Genomic DNA, 25596 nt, shown 5'->3' with positions numbered 1-25596 from the left:
TCTGCACATCAAAGAATCTTTACAGACACATCACCCAAAGCAGTGATAGTGAAAGCAAGATAAACAGCTGGGACTACATCAAATTAAAGAGCTTCTGCACAGCAAAAGAGACAATAACAAAAACAAAGAGAAACCCCACCAACTGGGAGAACATTTTTGCACCCAACACTAATGATAAAGGACTGATCACAAAAATCTGCAAAGAGCTGATGAGACTCAGCAACAACAAAGAAAATAATCCAGTCAAAAAGGGCAGAAGAAGCTAAAAGAAACTTCTCTGAAGAGGAAATGCAAATGGGCCAACAGGCATATGAAAAAAATGTTCAACATCACTTGCCATCAGGAAATGCAAATCAAAACTACCATGAGATACCATCTTACACCAGTGAGAATGGCACATATTAAAAAAACTAGCAACACAAATGCTGGCGAGGGTGTGGAGAAAAAGGAACTCTTCTGCACTGTTGGTGGGAGTGCAAACTGGTCCAACCACTGTGGAGAGCTGTGTGGAGATTTCTGGGACCTACTAAAACTAGAGCTCCATAATGATCCAGCAATTCCACTCTTAGTATTTACCCAAAGGACACAGAAACATCAATTCCAAAGAAACACCTGCACCCCTATGTTTATAGCAGCACTGTTTACAATAGCTAAGCTTTGGAAACAACCCAAATGCCCAAAAATAGATGACTGGATCAAGAAGATGTGGTACATATATACCATGGAATATTACTCAGCATTCAAAAAAGATAAACACATGCAATTTGCAGCAACATGGATGGCGCTGGAAGGGATCATGCTCAGCGAAATAAGCCAAAAGAAAAGAAAAATACCGGATGGTCTCACTCATAGCAGGAATCTAGAAAACTTAAATAAGGGACCAGGAAAATGAATAACTATAAGAAGTGAAAAATCAAAATCAACAAAAAACTATGAACCAGAGACACTTTTAGGGGGGCGGGGCGGGAGGGAGGGATTGGGGTCAGAATGGGGGGGCTGCAATTGTATGGGGAATATAACAATAAAATTTATAAAAAAAAATAAAATAAAATAAAATGGGCCAAAGACTTTAACAAAGAAAATAATCAGGTGCTAAAAAACATGCTATATGTCATAAAGAAATGGAAATTAAAGCAAAAAGGTACCATGGCACACACCTATTGGAATGGAAATCCAGAACAGTGATAGCACCAAATGCTGGCTAGGATGTGGAGCAAGAGGAACTCTTAGTCATTGCAAAATGGTACAACAGCTTTAGAAGACAGTTTGGCAGTTTTTTATAAAACTAAGCATACTCTTACCATATGCTCCAGCAATTCTGCTTCTTGGTATTTACCCATATGAATTGAAAACTTATGTCCACACAAAAACCTGCACATGGATATTTATTGCAGCTTTATTCACAATTGCCAAAATTTCGAAGTAACCAAGATGTCCTTGAGTTTGTGAGTACATACATAAATTGTGGTACATTACGATGATAGAATATTATTCAGCACTAAAAAAATTAAAAGAGCTAACTAGCCATAAAAAGACATGGAGGAAGCTCAAATGCACACTATTAAGTGAAAGAAGTCCACTGAAAAAACCTACCTACTATATATGATAACTGGAAAAGGCCTAAGTGTGAAGGTAGTAAAAAAAAAAAGCACTGGTTGCCAGGGTTTGAGATGAATAGCCAGAGCACATGGGATTTTTAGGACAGTGAAGATATCCTGTGTGATACTATAATGATGGAGACATGTCATTATACATTTGTCCAAATCCATAGGATGTACAATGTCAGGTGAGCCCTAACATATGTTATGGATTTTGGGTTATTATGGTAATGTCACTGTAGGTTTATCAATTGTAACAAATGTTCCATTCTAATGTGGAATGTTGATTGTGCACACAGGAGACATGGGAAATCTTCATACTTTTCTCTCATTTTGCTGTGACCCTAAAACTGCTCTGTAAAAAAGAAAAAAGTGTCTTTAAAAAAAAATTCAGGGGCCTCCCTAGTGGCGCAAGGGGTTAAGCGCCACACTATGAAGCAATCCATAGCCTGTGCAGCATGAGTTCAATCCCCGGCCAGCCAGGGAGAAACCCACATGTCAAGGCAGACCTCTCCTGTCTTGCCTGCTGCTCCCCTCAGCAGTGTATTTCCTTTTTTTTTTTTTTTAAGATTTATTTATTTATACAAGCACTGGGTACATTCAGAAGCTCGTAAGGGTGAGAGAATTCACCAGAGCCAGAGGGGAGAGCAGAGCAGGAAGATTTACTGAAGTACACTGCTGAGGGGAGCAGTGGGCGGCAGGAGAGGTCTGTGCGCCATGTGGAACCCTCCACGGTGGCTGGGGATTGAACCGGCGCTGCAGAGGCTGCGGGCAGCTTCGCAGCCCAGCGCTCAACCGCTGCGCCACCCAGGGAGGCCCTCAGCAGTGTATTTCAATCAGTCTACCTGTTCTGTTCCCCACTCTGTCTTTGGTGGATCCTCTCACCCCCCACATCTCTGGCCTATACTCCTTGTATGCATAAATAAATAAATCTTTTAAAATAAATTCAGTTCATATATCATTTTCTCCTAGAAGGCTTTTCTGACCACCCCACAATTTGAAGAGACAGAGTTGGGTTAAATATTCCTATTTTCACTTCTGAGTCTTCAATGCGCTCCTCTATCACTGTGTAATATAGTAAAATCATTTGTCCTTATGTCTGTATCTATCACTAGACTGTGAGTTCCTTTAGGGGAAGGATATTACCTCACTCAGCTTTTCCCCCTTTCCATGGCTTAAAAGAGTGCAAGTACATTGTAAGAATTCAATAAATATTTATGAAGCTATCCACAGCCACTGCAGCATGAGTTCGATCCCCAGCCAGGGAGCTGACCCACATGGCACAGCAGACCTCTCCTGTCTTGCCCGCTGCTCCCCTCAGCAGTGTATTTCAGTCAATCTGCCTGTTCTGTTTCCCACTCTGTCTCTGGTGAATGCTTTCACCCCTCCCCCTCTGGCCTGTACCCCAGTTCTTGTATGCATAAATAAATCAATCTTTAAAATAAAATAAAATTGACATAAGAGAGATCAACAGGAGAAAGACAAACTTAATTGCATATGTACAGGAACCCCCAAAGACATGAGGCTCCCTGACATGAGGCTATGGGGTTTGCATGCCATGCTGAGCTAGGGAGAAGTGTTAAGAGGGCCTGGGATTTCAAAGGGAAGAAGACAATTTACATGGAGATGGGAAAAGCAAATGTTGGTAAAAAAATGTTCTGTATGCCATGCAGAGACAAAGGGACATAGTGAAGACTTTGAACAAACAGGCCTTGCTAATTTCCCCCAGTCTGCCATACCTAGTTCTTATGCTTTGTAATTATCTCTGATGAGTTTCCTTCCTGGTAAAGGTCTCCTATCTAAAGTCTAGCAGGCAGGTAAGGGAGAGGTTAAAGAAAAAATTTTTGAATCTGCTATATCTTAAAAATAACCATGTCAAAATAATCCTAATGCCAAAAGGACATATTTTGGGGTGGCAAATTTTGCACTACCACAAAAGCATACAAGAAGATGTGAGAATCTGCTAGAATATACTGGGACTGTGTCAGGTTATCTCATGAACCCAATTTTCCCTTTGAAGATTCCTGCTGATGAGTCCTAATCTTGACTTCAGTTCCCACATCTGCTCCCCTCAATTTTCATGGTCTTTTTTGAGACCTGATGTTCATCAGGTGTCTATTCATCCTACATTGTACCCCCCTCCGCCAGCTCCCCATTCACTTCCTGGCACTGGAGCTACGTGGAGAAACGAAACAAGGTTCCTGCCCTAGACGAATTCATAGTTAAAGAAAGAGACTTTTAAACAAATAGTAGAAACATCCCTGGACTCCTGACATTCAGAATTCAGGGTGCTATCTTAAGATACACCCTTAAAATCTGCAGTATAAAGACTTGTCATTTTAAAGAGGTGGACATTTAAATGAAACTATCTTCAGGATTGGTGGGCAATGAAAGCAAATCACTCAGCCAGTAAGTGAGGCCCAGATGCCTCAATAGTATATGCATTTCACCTGGCAATGGGGTTCTTTACTCCTCTTCAAGCACACTGTTCCACTCATTACTGATATCAAGTGTTGCTAAAATCATCAGGTGCATTTTATCAGAAAAAAAATGAGGGGTTCTCAAAACCCTCAAGAAAATTTTCTCATCAATATGAAAGGTATGTTTTATATACTTAAGGAAAAATTGATCACATATGTAGACCTGTATACTAAAAGGTACAAAATATTTCTTTCAGGGCCTCCCCAGTGGCGCAACAGTTGAGCACTGGGTTGCGAAGCTGCCCGCAGCCTCTGCAGCGCCGGTTCGATCCCCGGCTGCTCCCCGGCCACTGGAGGAGGGTCCCACATGGTGCGCAGACCTCTCCTGCCGCCCACTGCTCCCCTGAGCAGTGTACTTCGGTCCTTCTGCCTGCTCTGCTCCCCGCTCTGGCTCTGGTGAATTCTCTCACCCTCCCGCGCTTCTGACTGTACCCAGTGCTTGTATGTATAAATACATAAATAAATCTTTAAAAAAAAAAGACCTGTGATTTCAAAATATTTCTTTCAAATGAAAGAGATCTAAAATAATGGCACAATAAACAATATTCACAAATCAGAACTCAATGATTTTACAAAGCAATTCCCCCCAAACTGATCTGTAGCTTATTTCTATAGAAATAAGCTTATTCTAAATTTATATGGAAATGCAAATGATATAGAGGAGTCGATACAATTTTGAAAAACAAGGTAGCTGATACCTTGGTAGATGATATCATACAGATAGTATGATATCATATCTGATATCAAGAGTGATTATGTAGCTACAGTAATTAAGACAGTTTTGGCACTGTGTTAAGATAGGCACAGAGGGGCCTCCCGGTGGTGCAGCGGGTTGGGCACAGCAGGTTGAGCACAGTGCTGTGAGGCTGTCCGTGGCCTCTGCAGCATGGGTTCGATTCCCAGCCTGCCAGGGAGCTGCCCACATGGTGCGGCAGAACTCTCCTGCCTCGCCCGCTGCTACCCTCAGCAATGTCTTCAGTCCACCCATCTGCCTGTTCTGTTCCCTGCTGTGTCTCTGGTGAATCCTCTCACCCTCCCATGCCTCTGGCCTGTACCCCAGCTCTTGTATAAATAAAATAAATCTAAAAAAAAGAGATAGACACACAGATCAATGGAACAGAATAGAGAGTGTGAAATTGATCCACATATAAGGAGTCAATTGTTTCTCACAAAGGGCCCAAGATTACTCAATATTAAGACTTCACAACAAACAGTGCAGCAACAACCGGACAGCCACATGCATGAAAGCTAAATTTGTCTTTATTTTCACACTATACGCAAAAGTTACTTTAAAAGAATTACTGAACAAAATGTAAAGCTAAAGGTATAAAACCTCTAGAAGAAAACGAAAGAGAAACTCATTTTATTTTATTTATTTATTTTTAAAGATTTATTTTATTTATTTATTTATTTATTTATTTATACAAGCACTGGGTACAGTCAGAAGCGCGAGAGGGTGAGAGAATCCACCAGAGCCAGAGCAGGGAGCAGAGCAGGGATGGGAGCAGCAGGCGGCAGGAGAGGTTTGTGCGCCATGTGGGACCCTCCACCGGTGGCTGGGGAGCTTCCCAGGATCGAACTGGCGCTGCAGAGGCTGCGGGCAGCTTCTCAACCCAGTGCTGAACCGCTGCGCCACCGGGGAGGCCCAGAGAAACTCATTTTAACTAACAGAAGGCAAAGATTTCTTAAGTAGGACTCAAAAAATTAAAAAATGAAAATTTCACCAAACTTAAAAAATTCTGTTCTTCAAAAGATACTCCTAAGAAAATGAAAACTCAAGTCATAGAATAGGAGAAAAATGTTTGAAATATATGTTTGACAAAGGATTGGTATGCAGAATATGAAAGAACTTACAATTGAGTGACAAGTTGACAAAAAAACCTAATTTTTTTAATAGGCAAAAGAGTTAAACAGGTATTTCACAAAATATGTAAGTAACTAAATAGAACTTGAGATGCTTACTGCTTTTAATCATCAGGGAAATGCAACTTAAAGCAACAGTGAGCTGTTACTACATACACACAATAATGGCTAAAATTAAGAATATGTCATCAAGGGCCTCCCCGGTGGTGCAGCGGTTAAGTGCTGGACTGTGAAGCTGCCTGCAGCCTCTGCAGCGCCAGTTCTATCCCTGACGGCTGGGCGAGGGTCCCACATGGGGCGCAGACCTCTCCTGCCCGGCCCGCTGTTCCCCTCAGCAGTGTACCTCGTCATTCTGCCTGCTCTGCTCTCCCCTCTGGCTCTGGTGAATTCTCTCACCCTCCCGTGCTTCTGACTGTACCCAGTGCTTGCATAAATAAATAAATAAATAAATAAACCTTTAAAAAAAAATGTGTTATCAAGGATGCAGAGCAACTCTGTAATGCTCAAACTCTGCTGGTGAGACTATAGAAAGTTAAACCACTTTGGAAAACGGATGGTCAATTTATTATAATGTAAGACAAACATTTGCAATTCCATTCCTACATTTTTCTCCAACAGAAATGAAAACACGTGTGCACATAAAGACTTCTACATGAATTTTCATCCAGCAAAGCAACTCCATTAACTGCTAAAATGATAAATAGACTATTCATACAATGGAATACTACGAAGCAATAAAAAATAAATACTGACACATGCTATTAATAACATGGATTATCTCAAAAATATATTGTTAAACAGAAGAAACCAGAAACAAGAAAGTACTTACCATATAATCCCATTTTTTATATGAAATTATAGAAAAGGCAAAAACTGGCAGAAAGCAGATCAGTGTTTGGTCAGGACAAAATGCTTCATGCGCCAACTTGAGTAGGGTCCTGCTAACTAAAGATGGAACAATCTTGTTATCAATAAGCTTAGTAATTGCAATGGAATGAAACATATTAAATGTGCTTCCATCTATGAGTTCATAGTGAAACTAAAACACACATGCTGTTTTTAAAAAGAATAACATGACGGAAACATTTTTCAGTTGTGGAATGTTGTTATAACATGGCCTTTGCTATATTTCCAACAATATCTTGGCTTGATCTCAAATATTTTCAAATTGCGAAATAAGGTTATTAAATGAAAGGAATTTAGGCAAATAAAAATATGTTAATTTGTAAGGTCAGTGAAATTGTTTTTATCTGTTGAAACATTTGTTAATGTTTTTAAATCAACAAAATTTGAAACTCCTGTTATAAAAACCATCTGATCCTAGGTTCTACCCATAGAAATATCCTGAATTCATACTGCATATCCATTCTTAGTTCACATAGCTTTTTTTCCCTCTTTTCATGTCTGACATGCCAGGTCCTCTGAAATATCTCAGCTTTATTATTGCCAAGTAGTCTCCTAAATTCCAGGCCACTTAGGTGATGTTTCAACACTTCTCATTACCAAAGCCCTAGATTGACTTTTGATCACATTCACTCTAACCCATCTGAAGACTCCTATCTATCCACAGACATTTACTCAGGGTCTATATATTTTCTTTCTTTAGGTTGGCATTTTGTCATAAGGGAGAACAGATTAAGGAATGTGGAGAGCTACCACGCTGGGTGGGGACACATGGCACCCAGCCACCATGCAGAGCTTGGTGACACATGGCACCCAGCCTTGGAATATACATCCCAGGATGGTGACATACTCTCTTGAGGTTCAGATATTTTTGTTTTGGAAAGATGCAGACAAGTACAAGAATAACACAACATTCATATTCCCACCAAATAATTAACACTTAACTTTTTTGTCTAATTTGTGTCCACATTTTAATTATACATGTGTGGATACCTTCTCTTTATTTTTCTTTGTTAAGAAGACTAAAACTCCCTTTGACCCCCCCCAAAATATATATATACTTATAGATGTAGATAGACAGACAGATAGATAGATATAAAAAAAAATGTGGAATTCTAAAACCCATCAGCGTTAATGGAAAAATAACTTGTAGGGCAAACTCTCCTGATAGTTTTCAGCCAATTTGTCTCATAGTTAGATGACAGTTATTTTTACTTCTCACCACTCACAGACTGTGAATGGGGCCTCCTGGGGATGGGAGACTGCGTGTGGGAAGCATGAGTAGTGAGATAGAGTGTCTATGCCACCAGAATTATATTCCCCCATGTATCAGAAGGGAGGGTAAGAGCTGAGAAAGGACTTTAGCAATGATATAGTCCTTTTATTCTTACAGACATTGGGGGAAGAAAAGGTTAAAAGAAGTCAAATGAGCAGAAGCTCTCAGACAAGAACCCAGGGCACCCTGAAGCCTACTTAATGGTCATTTCCACAGTACCAGTTGCATATTTTTGAAACTATAAATTATTTAGAAAGCTCAAACAAATTAAGGAGTTGAGCTCTCAATAAATTTCAGGGTTCAATGACATAAGAGATTTTGTCAAAACACCAAAAACAGACTGAGCTATGAAGGTATGTAAACATTTGAGAGGCTAATTTAAGAAGGTATAGTATTTCCTAGGGGCACACCTCCCTTGTTTATGTTTGTTAATTTAAAAATAGAAAACAAAAAAGTATAAAGATGGGCCATGGGTTCCACAAAGGCACAAATTCAACCCTTGATCATTCATTCCTCATTCAGCAGCACTTAGAGTTTCTACAATGGATCAGCCACTAAGTCAGGGGCCGGGACCCACAGAATCAGAGAGTATAGCAAAGCAGGGAAGACAGTGTATTAAAGTAGCAATCACCGTAAAGTGTGTCCAATGTTAAAACTGGGGAAACATGCTATTCTGAATGAATCCCTAGAGACTAATTCAAGCCCTTTCTCTCCTGTTATCAACGTATTTATGGGCTGCCTCTTTACACCATCAGCTGAGTTCCCCAAATACAAATTCTTTTCATTAAGACAACAAACATCAACTGAACACCTACCTACTGGTGTGCCATATATTGTGTGAGCATCTGCAGGTAAATTAGCAACGTAAAACTCATTTTGTATGAAGACATCATTTCATATGATGAATTTAGTACCACTTGACAGGGGTGATCTGAAAAAACAATTTGATAGATCATGAAAAAGCTCTTGTAGTATTCTGTCAGCAGATTCTGTCAGCAAAATCAACACTCATTTTCTGAGCTCCAGAAGGCTCTACCTTATTCCCTGGCATAGGTTTAAACGAATACTATCCATCCTTAACAAAGGTTTCGCTACGAGGTTGTGCAGGGCTGTCTACTCTGACAGACCCCGCGTTTGGCATACACTCTATTCGATATTCATTTTGTAGCTGTGTCTTCCCCTAAACTGGATGGACCATTTAGGAAGGCTGTGGCAACTCACCACCCCATCATGGGGTGGTGGTCACCTAAAATCCCCACATTCATCATAAAACCAGAAACTCCCCTCCTAACGCAGGGGACTGCTTTATTAACCATGAGGCCCTCTATCCCTCCCACTCCAGCAGTCTGGTTTGTTCCACCGGGGGAGGGGGGGGGGGAGAACGAAGCCAGGGTGTCTGTGTGGGAAGGGAATGGCGTCAGTGTGAGGTCACGTACATTGTCCCGAAAGCCATGTCTACACAGCGGGGACATTCCCGCAGGATGGCGGGGCGCCCTGGAGGCCAGACAGAGAGGCCCGAGTCGCGCAGACGAGCCAGAGGAGCGCAGGGTGGAGAACAAAGCGGGCCACCTCGCGGGGCGTGGCGGGACACCTGGCGCAGCCCCGAGCGCCCCCCGGGAGGGAGAGCGGGAGCGGCGCGCCAGGCCGGGCCGGGCGGGATGGGGCGGGACTTCCGGAAGCCATTTGCCTCCGCGGCGGGGGAACCGGAAGTGGGGGCGCTGCTGCTGGTGCTGGGGCCCGAGGAGGGACGCGCCGGAGCGGGGCCGCCGGGGCTGAGCGAGCAACAGACGCGCCTCCCGCCGACGCCGCAGCCGCTTGGGGCCCACACGGACCCCCTGCCTGAGTGAGTGCACCCCGGATAGCGGGGACCCGAGCGGTAGGGCCGGGGCTTGGAAGGGACTGCGATTTGTTATTGTGAGAGGCCCGCGGCCGCCCCTCCCCCACCGCGCGCCCCTCCCCCCGCCGCCCCTTGGGGGCCTCGCGCGCGCGCCTTCTCCGCGGGCCCCGCGTTGGTTGCCCGCCGCCCGCGCTGCTCCCTGGACCTCCAGGCCCCGCGTCGCCCCTGGGATCCTTTCCTCAGCATCCTACCCCCAAACCTGTCGCCTCTCCTCTGCCGCTGACCTGCTCCTCCACTCCGCCTTTGCGCGTGCAGGAAAACCGTGGCGGGGCGCACCGCCCTTCCCCTGCCCACCCGCCGGGGTAGCCCCCACCCTGCACCCCTTGCTCTTCTGGAGGGGCCTTCGGCACTGCAAGCACCGCGTGGAGCGACTCCCTGCCGCCGGGCTCAGCTGTTGCCTGTGCTCCCCCTCGGGTGGTTGGACCTCTGGCCGGCCTCTCCGCGCTGCTCCTGTCTGGGAGGCCTGCAGCGCGGGCCCAAACCAGTTTCTCTGTTTTCTGACTGAGCATTTTCTTCCTCCCTCTGGTGTTGAAGAATTTCACCTCTTCAGAAACTTGTCCGTTTCCTCTTCTAATGTTTTCAAAAAGCCATAGACTGTCACGGCGCTGCAGGGATCGATCCCTCCTTAGAGGGCTGTCCAGCCCAGCACCTCATCCTCGAGGTGCGGTCTAGCGAGGTTGGTGATTTGCCCAAGGTCAACCTGCTAGGTAAATGGACCTAGGGGCCGGGGGTTTTGGTGTTTTTTTCACCTGCTCCATTTCCACTTACCAGATCAGGCCCTTCTGTCCTACAAGTTTGTGATAAACCCGTTGCGCGATGACTCACTCTTCTGCTTTCCATAACTCTCAGGCCAGCGTTGCTTTTCATAATTTATATACACACCTTAAGAAAATCAAATACTTGAAGCTTTGACCTCTTAATTAGCCCACCTGGATCCAGCCTAGCACCTCCTATTGTATAGCTTTAAGTTGGAAGGGGGTGAGAGGCAAAGATGTGGAGAAAGCAGAAAACACCTAGGTTTGTTGTCCCTGAGCGTTTCAGAAAGGCTTTGCCTTAGATCTGCTTGGTGTCTTTAGATTCTCCTGGGCACATTGTTCTGACTTAAAGGTTGCCTCCTTGTGGGGGAGCAGGGGAGGAGTAGGAAGTCATTGTGCTTTAATTTGTTGGCTTGGGCATTTGATAATAAATTATGGATGCGCTGGAACCAAGGGACCCACACACCAGGCCACTGAGGCAGGATATTCAGAATGAGGCCTGCCTGCCCCTCCAGGATCACACTGCCAACTGCCTCTGAAACAAAATGAGGAGTCTTAGGTCAGAGTAGAAACATTCTGAATCTTTTCTTAGTACAACTTTGCCCCTTCATGACTTTCCTGGTTAAACTAAAGAAACATCCAGGGCCTCCCTGGTGCCACAGGAGTTAAGTCTCTATGAAAGTTATCTAGCATAGCCAGCCACTGCAGCATGAGTTCAATCCCCAGGCCTGGGGTGCTAACCCACATGGCTCAGCAGACCTCTGCTGTCTCCCGGCTGCTCCCCTCTGCAGTGTATTTCAGTAGATCTGCCTGTTCTGTTCCCCACTCTGTCTCCGGTGAATCCTCTCACCTCCCCCACCTCTGGCCTACAACCCAGCTCTTGTATGCATAAATAAATAAATCTTTTAAAAATAGAATAAACTTCCAGCTTAGTTTGAGAATTTGTATTTCTTTGTTGTTGGAACTGGTCTCCTATAAGCGTCTGAAAACTGGTGGTTTAGTGTCACAGTCCAAATAAAAAAGATAGAAAATGAGGGTAAATTGAGAAATACTGTGCAAATTGCTTAGCCATTTTTCCAGAGAACTCATTTTAATGGCTAATTAAAGCCTCCTTGGAATAGCATCTAGGTAAATTAAAACTTGTTCTTGCGACCTTAATCTCCATTCTGAGTTTTTTCTAACTGAACCGGCTGTTTGAGATCTCAGGAGTTAATGACTTGTTGTATGGGGGAGAGTATTAAGAACCAGTAAGGAGAGATGGGAGTCACATACCTCCCAGTTGGTCCTTTCCTTGTGGTTACCGATGAAAGTGTCACTCTTCTGACTGCTGCTGTTACCATCACTGAGTAAACTGAGGCAGGAAAGCCAAAGTCACCAAATTTTTGTGGCCCCAGCATGGGCTGTTCTCTGGATGGCTCCTGATTTCATTCTTCATTTTTATTGTAAGTATACACCAGTTTAGGTAATTAACTCCCAAATGATTTATTATCCTCTAAATATATAAGTCTCCTAGCTTGGATAGTTCAAGCCAGGTTGTTAAAGGGGAATTGCATGGATTTGTGGCTCCGTTTTTCTTTACCTGCTGTTTAAAAGCGGTCCCAAGCTGTAGATATTAGTACAACTATGGAAGCTACTTTGTATTGTAAGACTTTGATTTGGCAAAATAGTACAAAATCCAAGTTTCTGAATGCACAAAGAAACAAATTTTTGCTCAAATATTTTGCCCTTGTAGAAAGGGAAGAAATATGACCTTGTATTTGTAAAGGAAAAAAAAAAACCTAGTGAATTGGGAACAACTGCCCTCTCTCCCAGTTCTACCTACCTGGTGACCTCAGATAAATAATTTGTTCCTCAGTTTCTCTGTTAGTATAGCTTTTTTTTTTTTTTAATTTTTTAAGTTTTTTTTTTTTTTTATACAAGTACTGGGGTACAAGCCAGAGGCATGGGAGGATGAGAGGATTCACCAGAGACAGAGTGGGGAACAGAACAGGCAGACCACCGAAAACACTGCTGTGGGGAGCAGTGGGTGAGGCAGGAGAGGTGTGCTGCGCCATGTGACTATCTCCCTAGCCGCCCAGGAATCGAACTTGCACTGCAGAGGCTGCGGACAGCTTCACAGCGCTGAGCTCAACCTGCTACGCCACCAGTGAGCAGTATGCCTTTTTTTTTTTTTTGCCCATGGAGAAATTTGAGACTGAGAGGTTTTAATCAGGGTAGCGTCAGAATGCCATTAAATTTGGGTAGTAATAATAGAAATTTAAGTGAATACATTTACTAAATTAGAATTCATCACTACTCCATATATTTTTTTCTAGATAGAGCTTGACATCCTTTGCCCAAGAATAATAGACTTTGGAGTTATGGTACCCTGAGTTCAAATCTCACCTCTACACTTATAGATAGAGTAGGATCCTTAAATCTTGCCCAGCTTCAGTTTTATTTAAATAACAAAGCTCCTACACAAGTGTCTTATAAATAATAAATTTATGATAAATCTTAATTGTGGTTATTACAATTATAATTCTTGATCAGTTTACCTGTTGAAGGGGCTCTGAATATTTATGTCTGTAAATTGAATCATAGATCTAAAGAGTTATTGTTGTTTTTATTGGTCTTGAAAGTAGAGTATATGTTCTCCCAGGGATACATAAGATATTCCATTTGAATACAGGGGAAAAAACACTAGAACTTCTTAATTTTTTGTAAAAAGAAAAAAGTAATCTTTGCTAATATGTAATGTACAGATTAACAGTAATTCACACATTTAACTTAAAAATAAGTATACCTATATTGCGGTGCATTTCAAAAATAATTCTAAAACCTCTGGAGGTGTGTGGACCTCATTACTCTGATCCAGTCTTTGCTTGTATGCTTTAGTCCACTATAAGCTTTCCTATTCTGTGTTCTCCTAACCACTTTGAATCTCCTTGGTGGAATCTACCTTGTGGCACAGGCCATGCCATTTTGTTAGAAATTTGTCTCACTGTACATGCTACTACCTACAGACCCTGGCTTCCTGCTTTGGGACATGAAGAATAAGTCTGATAATCTCTTCCCAGTAATCTTTGCATAGTTTGATGGCTCTTTTTGTTCTGTGTCTTCCTCTTCCCCAACCATTTGTTTGTTTTGATTTTTTTTTCCTGATTATAAACACACCTGTTTGTTTCAACTGTTTCTAACATGACGGGTTCAAATTTCTCATCATCTTGGCTCTTTTCCTCCTGATCACCCTCCAGTTTGCCAAAATCCTTTTTAAGTTTCTCAACAAGATCTGAACTTGGTATTCCAAAAACAAATGAAGTGTCTATATCTTGTCTTTAAGTAGTGAGGGATGTATTTGAATTATGCATAAGGAAGACAGCTCATATTCACAGTTTCTCATCCTTGATCTTGAAATAATCCCCAGGAAAAATAGTTTCCATTATATAATTATATAGTGAGATTAGGACAGATTACTTTTCTCCTTTTCAGTAGAGATCCTTTAATTATATTCTCTATTAAACTCTGTGTCGGTTAACATGTTAACTGTTTCTCCAGGTAGGACAGTATAGGGGAGCAAATTAATGAAATTGGTAGGTTTTTTTTTTTTTTTTTTTTTAAATGAAAGCTGCATGGTAATCTTTGCATAGTTTGATGGCTTTTTTTTTTAAGATTTATTTATTTGTTTATTAAATATTTATTTATTTATTTATACAAGCACTGGGTGCAGTCAGAAGCGCAGGAGGGTGAGAGAATTCACCAGAGCCAGAGAGGGGAGCAGAGCAGGCAGAAAGACCGAGGTACACTGCTGAGGGGAGCAGCGGGCGGCAGGAGAGGTCTGTGCGCCATGTGGGACCCTCCGGTGGCCGTGTCCGGGAGCAGCTGGGGATCAAACTGGCGCTGCAGAGGCTGCGGGCAGCTTCGTGACCCAGCGCTCAACCGCTGCGCCACCGGGGGGCCCGAAATTGGTAGGTTTTTAAAAATCTATTTTAAAAGTTAGGAAGCAGGCTTACTCAGTTAGCAAGTGGAAAATTAAATTGTTTGTTGCTATACTTTTTTATATTGTATTTCTAATTTTGAAATCCGTAAGATTGGATAAGTTGTTTGCCCCTTTCTGTCCTAACTTAGCTAGTAAGGTTTTTTGATCAGCAGAGACGAAAGATGTTTTAAAAATTAAAACTTGGTAATAAGCACCCTGTCAATTTAATCTAAATTGCCTGACAAATCTAGAATTGAACTTAGATCCCAAGAAACTTTTCTATAGAAGGCATAGAAAATCTTACTGACTTAAAAATCAAAATCAAAAATAAACTCGAATTTTTTGCTTTTTTTTTTAAAATTTATTTATTTATTTATTTATACAAGCACTGGGTACAGTCAGCAGTGCGGGAGGGTGAGAGAATGCACCAGAGCCAGAGCGGGGAGCAGAACAGGCAGACCTTTGAAGTACACTGCTGAGGGGAGCAGTGGGCACGGCAGGAGAGGTCTGTCGCACCATGTGGAACCCTCCCCAGTGGCCGGGGATCGAATGGCGCTACGGAGGCTGCGGGCAGCTTTGCAGCCCCGTGGCTCAACTGCTGCGCCAGGGAGGCCCCTAAACTCAAATTTTGAATGAATTTATGTGGCTATTTTAATTATTTAATCATTTTTGCTTTTTTCCTTTGTCTTTTCATTTTCCACGCCTTTCTTCAACAGTGAGATCCCAGAGAGATCCCATAGTCTGATTGGTGCTATACATGTTCATTTTACAGTTCTCACCACTTTATGTATTGATGTTTTAATTCAGTGTGGTAGGTGTCTTTTGAGTGAAATGGTTAACTAGAAGGTCCCCTTTAAGGAGTCAGCATGAACTGGTTTGTGATAAGTGGGCCAGATTTAATGTTATTGGGGTCATGCAACCCTAATTTCAGTCACTCACTGTGATTATTACCTAAACTATCTGATCCTTGTTTTTGTAGTATTTTTGTGAGGACTGGAGTCCTATTAAGGAATGAATATATATATATATGGAGAGAGAGAAAGAGTGTGTGTGAGTGTGTGTGTAATGGGACTATGTATATCTATATATAGTTTTCTGATAGTTACAAATTTTAGTAATCTAAATAAATGTGTCCCAAATCCCAGCTATTCCTCATTTTTAGCATCCTTAGCATTTACCAAATGACCTCTTGAGCCTAAAATGTCTTTTAGTAAGTATTCTCCAGAATTGACTGAAAACAGTCTTATTCCTTATTTTTTCCTTTTGGAATATTGCAGCATTTTAAATTTTTCTGAATTTCACTTATCAGACTTCATTATCAGATCAACCCATGTTTGGGCTGATCATTAGTAAGTTTCTTAGTAGAGACCCATTAAAAATAAAAATACCTAATAAACATTTGCTAAAAACTAGTACCAAAGTCTATTTATCAAAGTCTATTTAACTAGTATCAAAGTCTATCTATTGTACTCTGTAGTACAGTTACTTGCCTGATGTTTAATATCCAGTGTTTGCTGTTTAATCAGTATATAATCAGCAGTGTAGTTATCCTTAAATGTGTAACTTTCAGTCTGAAGGGCACTAATGGACTGTAAGTGTCTAGTTGGTAGTGTCACTTGATACTTACAGTAAGTAGTCATACAAGATTAATATAGATGTAAACACTATAGTTGGAACAGATTTTTTAAATGTCGTATTGCTTTTAATGACATTCAAATCTGTCTGGAAGTTTAGTGATGCTGGATATTTATGGGATGTAAATAGTTGTCATGTTATCGAACTTATCTCTGCTGAAAATAAACTTCAGTTGGTTAGTTTCTAGACAAAACCACAATGCATCTTAAATTATTGTTTAAAACTTTATGTTTAACACCTAAGTGGTAACACATAATAAAATGAGTGAAATATGACATTTTTTTCCTCAGGTGTAGAATGAGCCAAGGAGACTCAAATCCAGCAGCTATTCCACATGCAGCAGAAGATATTCAAGGAGATGACAGGTGGATGTCTCAGGTAAAAGGAAGTGTGTATGTATTATTCACATGAGATGAGCCACTTCAGTGTTTGAGAGTCTTTTGCCCCAAGCTCGAAAGGGAGTTGTTGGGTTTTTGGGTTTTTTTTTAAGATTTTATTTCTTTCTTTCATAGAAGAACTGGGGTTTAGGCCAGAGGTACAGGGGGTGAGAGAATTCACCAGCGACAGAGTGAGGAGCAGAACAGGCAGATCTACTGAAATACACTGCTAAGGGGAGCAGGGCAAAACAGAAGAGGTTAGCTGCACCATGTGGTCTAGCTCCCTGGCCAGGGATTGAACTTAGACTGCTGTGGTAGGCGATAGCTTGATAACCCTGAGACTTTAACCCCTGCACCACCAGGAAGGCCCTATAGTATTCTCGTTTTTAAGCTTTTTAATTTTGAAGTAATTTCAAAATTAATACAAAAATTTTAAAAAGAACACCCTATAAGCGTTGTCTAGATTTGCCAGTTGTTAACAATTGTCATAAATGCCTAATTATTGTGTCTGTACCTGTTCGTGTATGTGTATACCAACGTACTGTATTTTCTGAACCATTTGATAATAAGTTGCAGGCCTCATTCCTTCATCCCTAAATATTTAGTGTTTTCTAAGAAAGACGTTTTCTTCATAACTGCAGTGTAATTATTAAAATCAGAAAATTTGGCATTGATTGCTTAATTCAGAAGCCATACCCTCATTTCTCCAGTTGTCCCAAAGATGTTCTTGTGTCAGATTTCTTCCCAGTCTAGAGTCACATGATATTGACATCTTGGAATAGTAAAATATTTGTTATTGTAGACTATCTCTCAATTTGGGTTGGTTTCTTCCTCATAATTAAGATTCAGATTACAGTTTTGGCAGGAATATCAGTGCATCCCATAGAAGGCCATGATGATGCTTGGTCTCGTTGATAGTGTTTACCACTTGGTTAAGATTGTGTTGGCCTACATCATGTCTTGTCAATTTATTATAGTATGGACTCCTGGGTTCTTATTTTATTCACTGGATTATCATTCATTGTAATTTAGCAGGTAGGAATCCTTTCATGCTGGCCTCTTTTTCATGTGTCCCATTGTTTTTTTTAGCATTTTTATTACTTTCCTCTTAATAAACTGCCATGTTTGTCTATGACTATATTTAATTTTGTTTCCAATTGTATTACCTCTTTGAATAACAAGGTCTGTGTTATTTTAAGTAGTTACAAGTTTTGTACTTCAGTGTTAATACCCTTCAGGGTATTTTTTCTTGTCTTTCCATACTTAAAAGCCTGTCAGCTAACTTATTTAGAGTAGTACTATTTTTTTTTTTATGTTTTCATATGATTATTACTAAGTTATTCTTACTTAGGCTTCCTAGTTTGTACTTTTAAAAAAGTATTATGAAAGAAGTAATATGAAATATCTGTATTTTCCATTGGCCCAAAAAGATTGCTAATAGAATTTATGTTCTTCTTAGGTTAATTGACCATATTTCTTTCTTTCCTGACAACTCATCCCCAAACCAATATCCTAAATTGGGTATTTTCATGTATTTACGTATTACATATATTTGTATGTATATAAAACACATATTATTTTCCATGTCTTTAAATTGCATCTGTCGTTCTGAATGTATTTTTCTGCAGTATATCATGTATTAAAAGTGTAGCTATAGTTTACTCTTTTTTCTTTAGTACTTCATTGCTATAAATGAAAACACCAAAATGGATTTACCCATTTTTCATTAATGAGCATTCATCATTTATAACTATGAAAAATAATAACTAGACCTAGAAGCCATTTGTTCCTTGGTATAAATTAGCAGATTTTAAATTGTGCTGATTGGGGAAAAAAATAGTGAAATGGAAGAAAAACAAGATTATTTATATTTTTTTAAGTTGCATAATATGGAAGGACTAACTTTACTAAGTATTAAAACACTAATTATTGGGGAAAAAAACAGATCTTGGTTTTTAAATACAGTCTTCAATTTGCTTTAAAATCTGAGGATGGGATAGAGCAGTAGTTTGGGAAATGACCGAAATAATAGTGGCTGTAATTAGGTGATTGCTGTAGTTGGTGATGGGTACATGTAGGTTCATTATGTTATTCTCTCTGCTTTTGTGTAGGTTTGATATCTTCCATAATAAAAGATTTATTTTAAGGGTGATAATGAAAGACTTGGCAGTAGGTAAACTCAGTACAGATCATACCAAAAAATTAAGCTAAAAAAGAAGGCTCAGCAGCAGACTAAGGAAAATACTAAATGTTATAGATCAAGTAAATATTATAGATGAGGCATTGATGTTTTTTATTATATTATCATAAAAATATCCTCATGGTATCACTAGATAAGTATCTTAATAAAACAGGGCAGGAAGTTTTTAACATTTTTTTCCCTCAAAAAATACAAATTAGGGCCTCCCCGGTGGCGCAGCGGTTGAGCGCTGGGTTGCGAAGCTGCCCGCAGCCTCTGCAGCGCCGGTTCGATCCCCGGCTGCTCCCTGGCCACCGGCGGAGGGTCCCACATGGCATGCAGACCTCTCCTGCCGCCCGCTGCTCCCCTCAGCAGTGTACTTCGGTCCTTCTGCCTGCTCTGCTCCCCACTCTGGCTCTGGTGAACTCTCTCACCCTCCCGCGCTTCTGACTGTACCCAGTGCTTGTATAAATAAATAAATAAATATTTAAAAAAAAAAAAAGAAAAAATACAAATTAGAACAATGGGAAGAGAAAGAAGAAAGAAAAAGTTTAATATCCAGAGCAAGTATGGTTATAATAAAACCAGTTGTGATATATAGCCCCTTGGGCTAAGAATTTGAAGATATTATCCAAGATCCATGAAAGTTTGACCTAAGAATTCCCAGTATGTAAAAAATAGAGTACATGTAAACTTCTTTATAACAGTATTACTGACAATTCTGTTGATAGGAAAATAATTTTTTTAATGGGTGTGTTCAGTGGTATATTATCTGGCAGTTAAAAATTATGACTATGAAAGTCATGTAGCTCCATAGAAAAATAATTCTCATGTAACGTTAGGTGCAGTTGGTCATGACTGCTATTTATTACCTACTGGGTGCCCACCAGCAGCTGAGCCCCTTTCATAGAACTCTCGTCTTCGCAAGTCTAAAATGAAGTTGCCAGCAGATGGGAAAAACAAGACTCAGATTATGTACTTCCTTAAGGTCATTGGGTTGCAAAGTAGACAAGCTAGGATTTGAATGAGGTTTTTCTGTCCCCAAAGCCAAAGAAGCCAGAAAGAGGTGTACGTAATGATTCAGCTATGGCATGGGGGTGAGAGGGAGAGTGTATGAAAAAGGATGAGAAGAAAATACCATATATAGTAAAAGTTGCTGAGTTAGGATGGTAGAATTAGAGGTGTTTGGTGTTCCTTTTCTATTTTTCCAAACTTGCTGTAACTAAAAAGAAAATGTAGAGTAATTAAACCTTTAGAATGGTAGAGTGTAAATTCCAAGACACTCTAAAAACTGAGCTGTTAGTACGGAGATATATTAATAGTTGGTGACTTCAGTTCATGCAGTAGAAAGTTGACATGATGTGAAAATGCACCTAATTCATTAACTGGAGTTTTATTTTTGTTCATCTCATCCTTTCAGCTTAAAAATGCATATTGTTAAGTACAGTTAAAATAATATGTTTCCATGGTTAAATTTGAGAGAAAGAAAAACTTCTAAAAAAACATGTTAATGTAGTTTTCTCTTCTGGTTTCAGTAGAATCCCTGTTTTCTGAAGCACTTACTTACATGATCAATAGGGTAAGGGTGGGTAAAAAAATTGCAACATTTAATTGCAGATTGAGAGGAGTAAGTTTTAGAGACAAATGGAATGCTTAGCAACATAGTATGTAACTGGTTGAACAACAGTTTTGTCTAGACCAAGATATTGCACAAGGAAAGAATAACCACCTTCTAAATTTCTCTTTTCAAACCAGCACAACAGATTTGTCCTGGACTGTAAAGACAAAGAGCCTGATGTACTATTTGTGGGGGACTCAATGGTGCAGTTAATGCAACAATATGAGGTAAAGGTGGAAGGGGTGAGGGTGTTCTTGGCAACTAATGTGAACCCATATGTTGCTAACAGACTTTCTAAGCTGAACCTATACACTTACCCTTGACACTGTAGAGAAGCTCTAGATTAGCGTATGAGAGTCACACCCACCTAGTGGGATTCTTCATACTTGATGAGACAAAAAAAAAGTTAGCATTGTTTATAACTAAACTTCCTTTTTGCTTTGACTTCCAAGAAGCTTCACATTATATTTACCTGTATTTGTCTTCATCATGAGTTTCTACTTACTTGTATTTTACTATTTTCTTGATTGTATTTGCTCATTTATATTTGTCTTAGTTACAGTTTTCACCATTATTTTATATATTTCTACAGCAAGCTGTTCCAAATCTTGTTTTTAGGGGTAAGAGTAATATCAAAGGAAATTTAAAAGAAAAGATAACTATTTCTTTTTGGCTCCAGCACTCAAAATTTCATTTTGTGTTTGTTTTTATTTTACCTTAGTCTTTTAAATGACTGAACAAAATGAAAGGAGAGTTTATTGAATCACAACTTTATTATAAATATTGGTACCTCTTAAGGGGTCATCAGGTTGAGTTGTGATTCAGTTCTGGGGCTAAGACCAGTGCTGCATCAAGAACTGAGTCACACAATGGCATATGCAAAGCCCTTTAAACAGAGGGTGATTGACCATCTGCACTGTAATGTTGGAATACAAAACATGAAATGTTACTTCCATTGCCTCAAAATATTTCTGCAGGTAAAGAATCTTATTCCCTACTGATTTTACCCAGAATAAATTGAGTTTCTCTCTTTTTAGATTTGGCGAGAGCTCTTTTCTCCACTTCATGCTCTGAATTTTGGAATTGGGGGAGATACAACAAGACATGTTTTGTGGAGACTAAAGAATGGAGAACTGGAAAATATTAAACCTAAGGTGAAAAGAACTTTTTTTTTTAAAGACTATCATTAATCTTGTGTCTTTTTCAGGTACAAATTGCCTAAAACTGGTAAGTAAAAAAAAATTGCTTCTTTAAAGTGTTTTTTCACTATTTCAGCTTCATGCCTCTTTAAGGGAAATGATATTTTCGTTACTTAAGAACATTCCAAATACATATTTAATTAAAAAGACCATCTGTTGTTATCCCTGGTCATACTTGTACTCTTTCAGCTGTAGAAGAAGATTCCATGCTGATTAGGTGGGCTGTTCTGTGGACCTGATACCTTATGAGGAGAAACTGCTTAGAGGTGGGCCTTAAGAGCAGAGCCAAGTTCCCTTCAGGAAGTAATTTTGTCTTTTTTTTTTTTTTAAGATTTTCATTTATTCATACAAGCACTGGGTACAGTCAGAGGCGCGGGAGGGTGAGAGAATCCACCAAAGCCAGAGCGGAGAGCAGAACAGGCAGACTGATGAAGTACACTGCTGAGGGGAGCAGCGAGCGCCAGGAGAGGCCTGCGCGCCATGTGGGACCCTCACCAGGCGGCCGGGGAACAAACCGGCGCTGCAGAGGCCACGGGCAGCTCCTCAACCCAGCGCTCAACTGCTGAGCCACCTGGGAGGCCCCCCTTCAGGGAGTAATTTTGGGCCTATTTAACCATGTAAACAAATTGATAGTCAAGGCCTCTTAAGTTCTTCTGAAAAAAATTTGAAGCAGATGTGAATAAATAATTCACCATAAACATTTGCCCAGTACTGGGCCTCCCTGGTGGCGCAAGGGGTTAAGACCTGACCTATGAAGCTATTTGCAGCCATTGCAGCATGAGTTTGATCCCGGCAGCCAGAGAGAAACCCACATGGTGCAGCAGACCTCTCCGGATTCGCCTGCTATTACCCTCTGCAGTGTATTTCAGTCAATCCGCCTGTTCTGTTCTCCACTCTGTGAATCCTTTCACACATCCCAACACCTCTGGCCTGTACTCCAGTTCTTGTATGTATACATAAATCTTTAAAAACAAACAAACATGTACCCAGTACTTTGTCACATTATAAAGGTCCTGAAGTGACAGACTGTATATGATTTTTTTCAACCTCAAACATGGGGAAAAAACACCTTTTTCCATTTATCAGTTGAGCCACTGATAACAGTTGTGTCAATTGAAAGTATTTTTTTTTTTTTATTTTTTTTTTTTTAAGACTTAACTATTTCATCTATACAAGCACTGGGTACAGTCAGAAGCGGGGAGGTGAGAGAATTCACCAGAGCCAGAGCGGGGAGCAGAGCAGGCAGAGGGACCGAAGTACACTGCTGAGGGGAGCAGCGGGTGGCAGGAGAGATCTGCGCGCCATGTGGACCCTCCTCTGGTGGCCGGGGAGCAGCCGGGGATCGAACTGGCGCTGCAGAGGCTGCAGGCAGCCTCACAACCCAGCGCTCAACCGCTGCGCCACCGGGGAGGCCCCAATTGAAAGTATTTTATTCTTTGCCTTTCTAAAAGAAAAACTTACCTTTTTTTTTTTTTTTTTTTAAGATTTATTTATTTATTTATACAAGCGCTGGGTACAGTCAGATGCACGGGAGGGTGAGAGAATTCACCAGTGCCAGAGCGGGGAGCAGAACAGGCAGACTGACGAAGTATTGCTGAGGGGAGCTGCGAGCACAGCAGGAGAGGTCTGCGCGCCAGTGGCTGGGGATCGAACTGGCGCTACAGAGGCTGCGGCAGCTTTGCAGCCCAGCACTCAACTGCTGCGCCCCCGGGGAGGCCCAAAACTTACCTATTCTTTTGTGACAGAGTAGAAGTTACTTGTGGAGTCATATAGGAAGCTGTTACATTTCTAGGTGATGACTGTAAAAATTTTTTTTAAAGATTTATTTATTTATGTATACAAGAACTGGGGTATAAGCCAGAGGTGCAGGGGGTAGGAGGATTCAGCAGAGAGAGTGGGGAGCAGAACAAACGGGTTGACTGAAATACACTGCTGAGGGAGGAGTGGGTGAGTCAGGAGAGGGTGCTGCGTCTGCGTCATGTGGGTAGCTCCCTGGCTGGGCATGTAACTCATGTCACAGTAGCTAGAGATAGCTTGATAGCGCTGTGTCTTTAACCCCTGTGCCTCCAGGGATGCCCACATTTTTTTTAAGAGAAAAACTTGTTAAAAATACATTCAGCCTCCATCCCAGTATATGAGTGCAGCAATGTGTTGAAATCCTTTACATTCCCCTGGGCACATCTGTTAATTATTTCAAAAGGTACGTCTAGTCGAGGAGTCTTTTTTTTTTTTTTTTTTTCTTTGAGTTGCAAGTATTTCCCCCAGTGTCTTAGATTTCACTTAAAAACATTTTTGTGATATGTAGATGCTTAATTGTTTTTTTTTTTAAGAATTTTTTATTTATACAAGAACTGGGGTACAGTCCGAGGTGTGGGAGGTGAGAAAATTCACCAGAGACAGAGCGGGGAGCAGAATAGGCAGACAGGTGCTCGCTCTGGCAGCACATATACTAAAATTGGAACGATACAGAGAAGATTAGCATGGCCCCTGCGCAAAGATGACACGCAAATTCGTGAAGCGTTCCATATTTTTAACAAGCCAATCCAAATCAGCCCCTTAAGAAGAAAGAAAATTAAGGTTAGGGGATCATGTGTAAATGGATAAGTGTGAAAGTAGAAATTACCTACTCCAGAGAGCCATTTGGGTACTTTGCCTTTAAATAAAATGTCTCTTCCATCTGGCCCAAAAAAAAAAAAAAAATAGAATAGGCAGACGGACCGAAGACACTGCTGAGGGAAGCAGGGGGCGAGATAGGAGAGGTCTGCTGCACCATGTGGGATTCTCGCCAACCGGCCGGGATCAAACCTGTGCTGCAGAGGCTGTGGACAGCTTCACAGTGTGGGCTCAACAGCCTGCGCCACCAGAGAGACCCCCTTTTTTTTTTTTTTTTTTTTTTTAAGATTGATTTATTATGCATACAAGAGCTGGGTATAGACCAGAGATGTGGGGAGTGAGAGAATTCACCAGAGACAGAGTGGGGAACATAACAGGTAGACTGACTGAAATACACTGCTGAGGGGAGCAGCAGGCGAGTCAGGAGAGGTCTGCTGTGCCATGTGGGTTGCTCCTTAGCCTGCTGGGGATCGAACTCGTGCTGCAGAGGCTGCGGATTGCTTCATAGTGCGGTGCTTAGCCCATTGCACCACCAGGGAGGCCCTTAAGTACTGTTTCTAACTCCACAATAATAATCTTATTTCTTCCTAGTACAATTTTGCACTCAAATATTAATCTTAGAATTCATCTTGATATGTATGAGGCATGAATCTATTTTAAAGTGACTGCACAGTTGAAATTATCTAACACCATTTGAACTGTTCATCTTTCTTTGATTTTTGAATAAAACATCTAAATATTAGACATTCCTTCTCTCTGAATACTATCTCTCCTCCTCCTCCCCTTATTTATAGGTTATTGTTGTCTGGGTAGGAACGAACAACCATGAAAATACGGCAGAGGAAGTTGCAGGTGGAATTGAGGCCATTGTACAACTTATCAACACAAGGCAGCCACAGGCCAAAATCATTGTATTGGTATGTAGTCCTTGGGTGCATGGAGACTTTGATGTCATTAGGTCAGGTGAGGACTCTATTTAGAAACATGATTGTTTAAGAATATGGAGAATTTTTAGGTGGGAGTAGTTTTCAATACTTCTGAGAAGCTCTTCTCTGATATATCCCATTGTCTTACCAACCTCAGCATTTCCCAGACCAACTGTGGGGTCATCTTTTATTTGCTCATACTTGTTAGAAGTGAAACAAGTTTGCCTTGTTTGTTGCCTCAGGTAGTCTTAATTTTTTTTTTAATTGTCTTGTAACTTATAAATTACAGATGATACTTGTCCTAGTCCTGAGTCTCTTA

The 25596-nt window shown here is 40.9% G+C and overlaps 1 protein-coding gene, 1 long non-coding RNA gene and 1 other non-coding gene across 3 annotated transcripts; 2 read left to right on the top strand and 1 right to left on the bottom strand.

The window, feature by feature from the left end:
* Positions 1 to 6774: 6774 nt before the first annotated feature.
* On the bottom strand, positions 6775 to 9731 carry LOC119240847 (uncharacterized). The gene is made up of 3 exons (XR_005124209.2): positions 9557 to 9731; positions 8936 to 9051; positions 6775 to 6886 (listed from the first exon to the last, which is right to left on the bottom strand). It is a non-coding gene; the product is annotated as an uncharacterized LOC119240847 (long non-coding RNA).
* Positions 9732 to 9831: 100 nt separating this feature from the next.
* Positions 9832 to 25374, top strand: LOC119240846 (platelet-activating factor acetylhydrolase IB subunit alpha2-like). The gene is made up of 5 exons (XM_037505627.2): positions 9832 to 9963; positions 16656 to 16743; positions 20677 to 20766; positions 21577 to 21693; positions 25146 to 25374. Exons 2-5 carry the CDS (start codon positions 16663 to 16665, stop codon positions 25329 to 25331), a joined length of 474 nt encoding a protein of 157 aa, XP_037361524.1. The 5' UTR covers positions 9832 to 9963; positions 16656 to 16662; the 3' UTR covers positions 25332 to 25374.
* Positions 24164 to 24270, top strand: LOC119242508 (U6 spliceosomal RNA). The gene has a single exon (XR_005124506.1). It is a non-coding gene; the product is annotated as a U6 spliceosomal RNA (small nuclear RNA).
* Positions 25375 to 25596: the final 222 nt, after the last annotated feature.

Source organism: Talpa occidentalis, unplaced genomic scaffold (genome assembly GCF_014898055.3).
Source record: "Talpa occidentalis isolate TD23 unplaced genomic scaffold, MPIMG_talOcc4v2.1 talOcc4.12, whole genome shotgun sequence".
NCBI lineage: Eukaryota > Metazoa > Chordata > Mammalia > Eulipotyphla > Talpidae > Talpa > Talpa occidentalis.
Note: the sequence above shows the minus strand (reverse complement) of the source record. Positions and strands in the feature narration are given on the sequence as shown.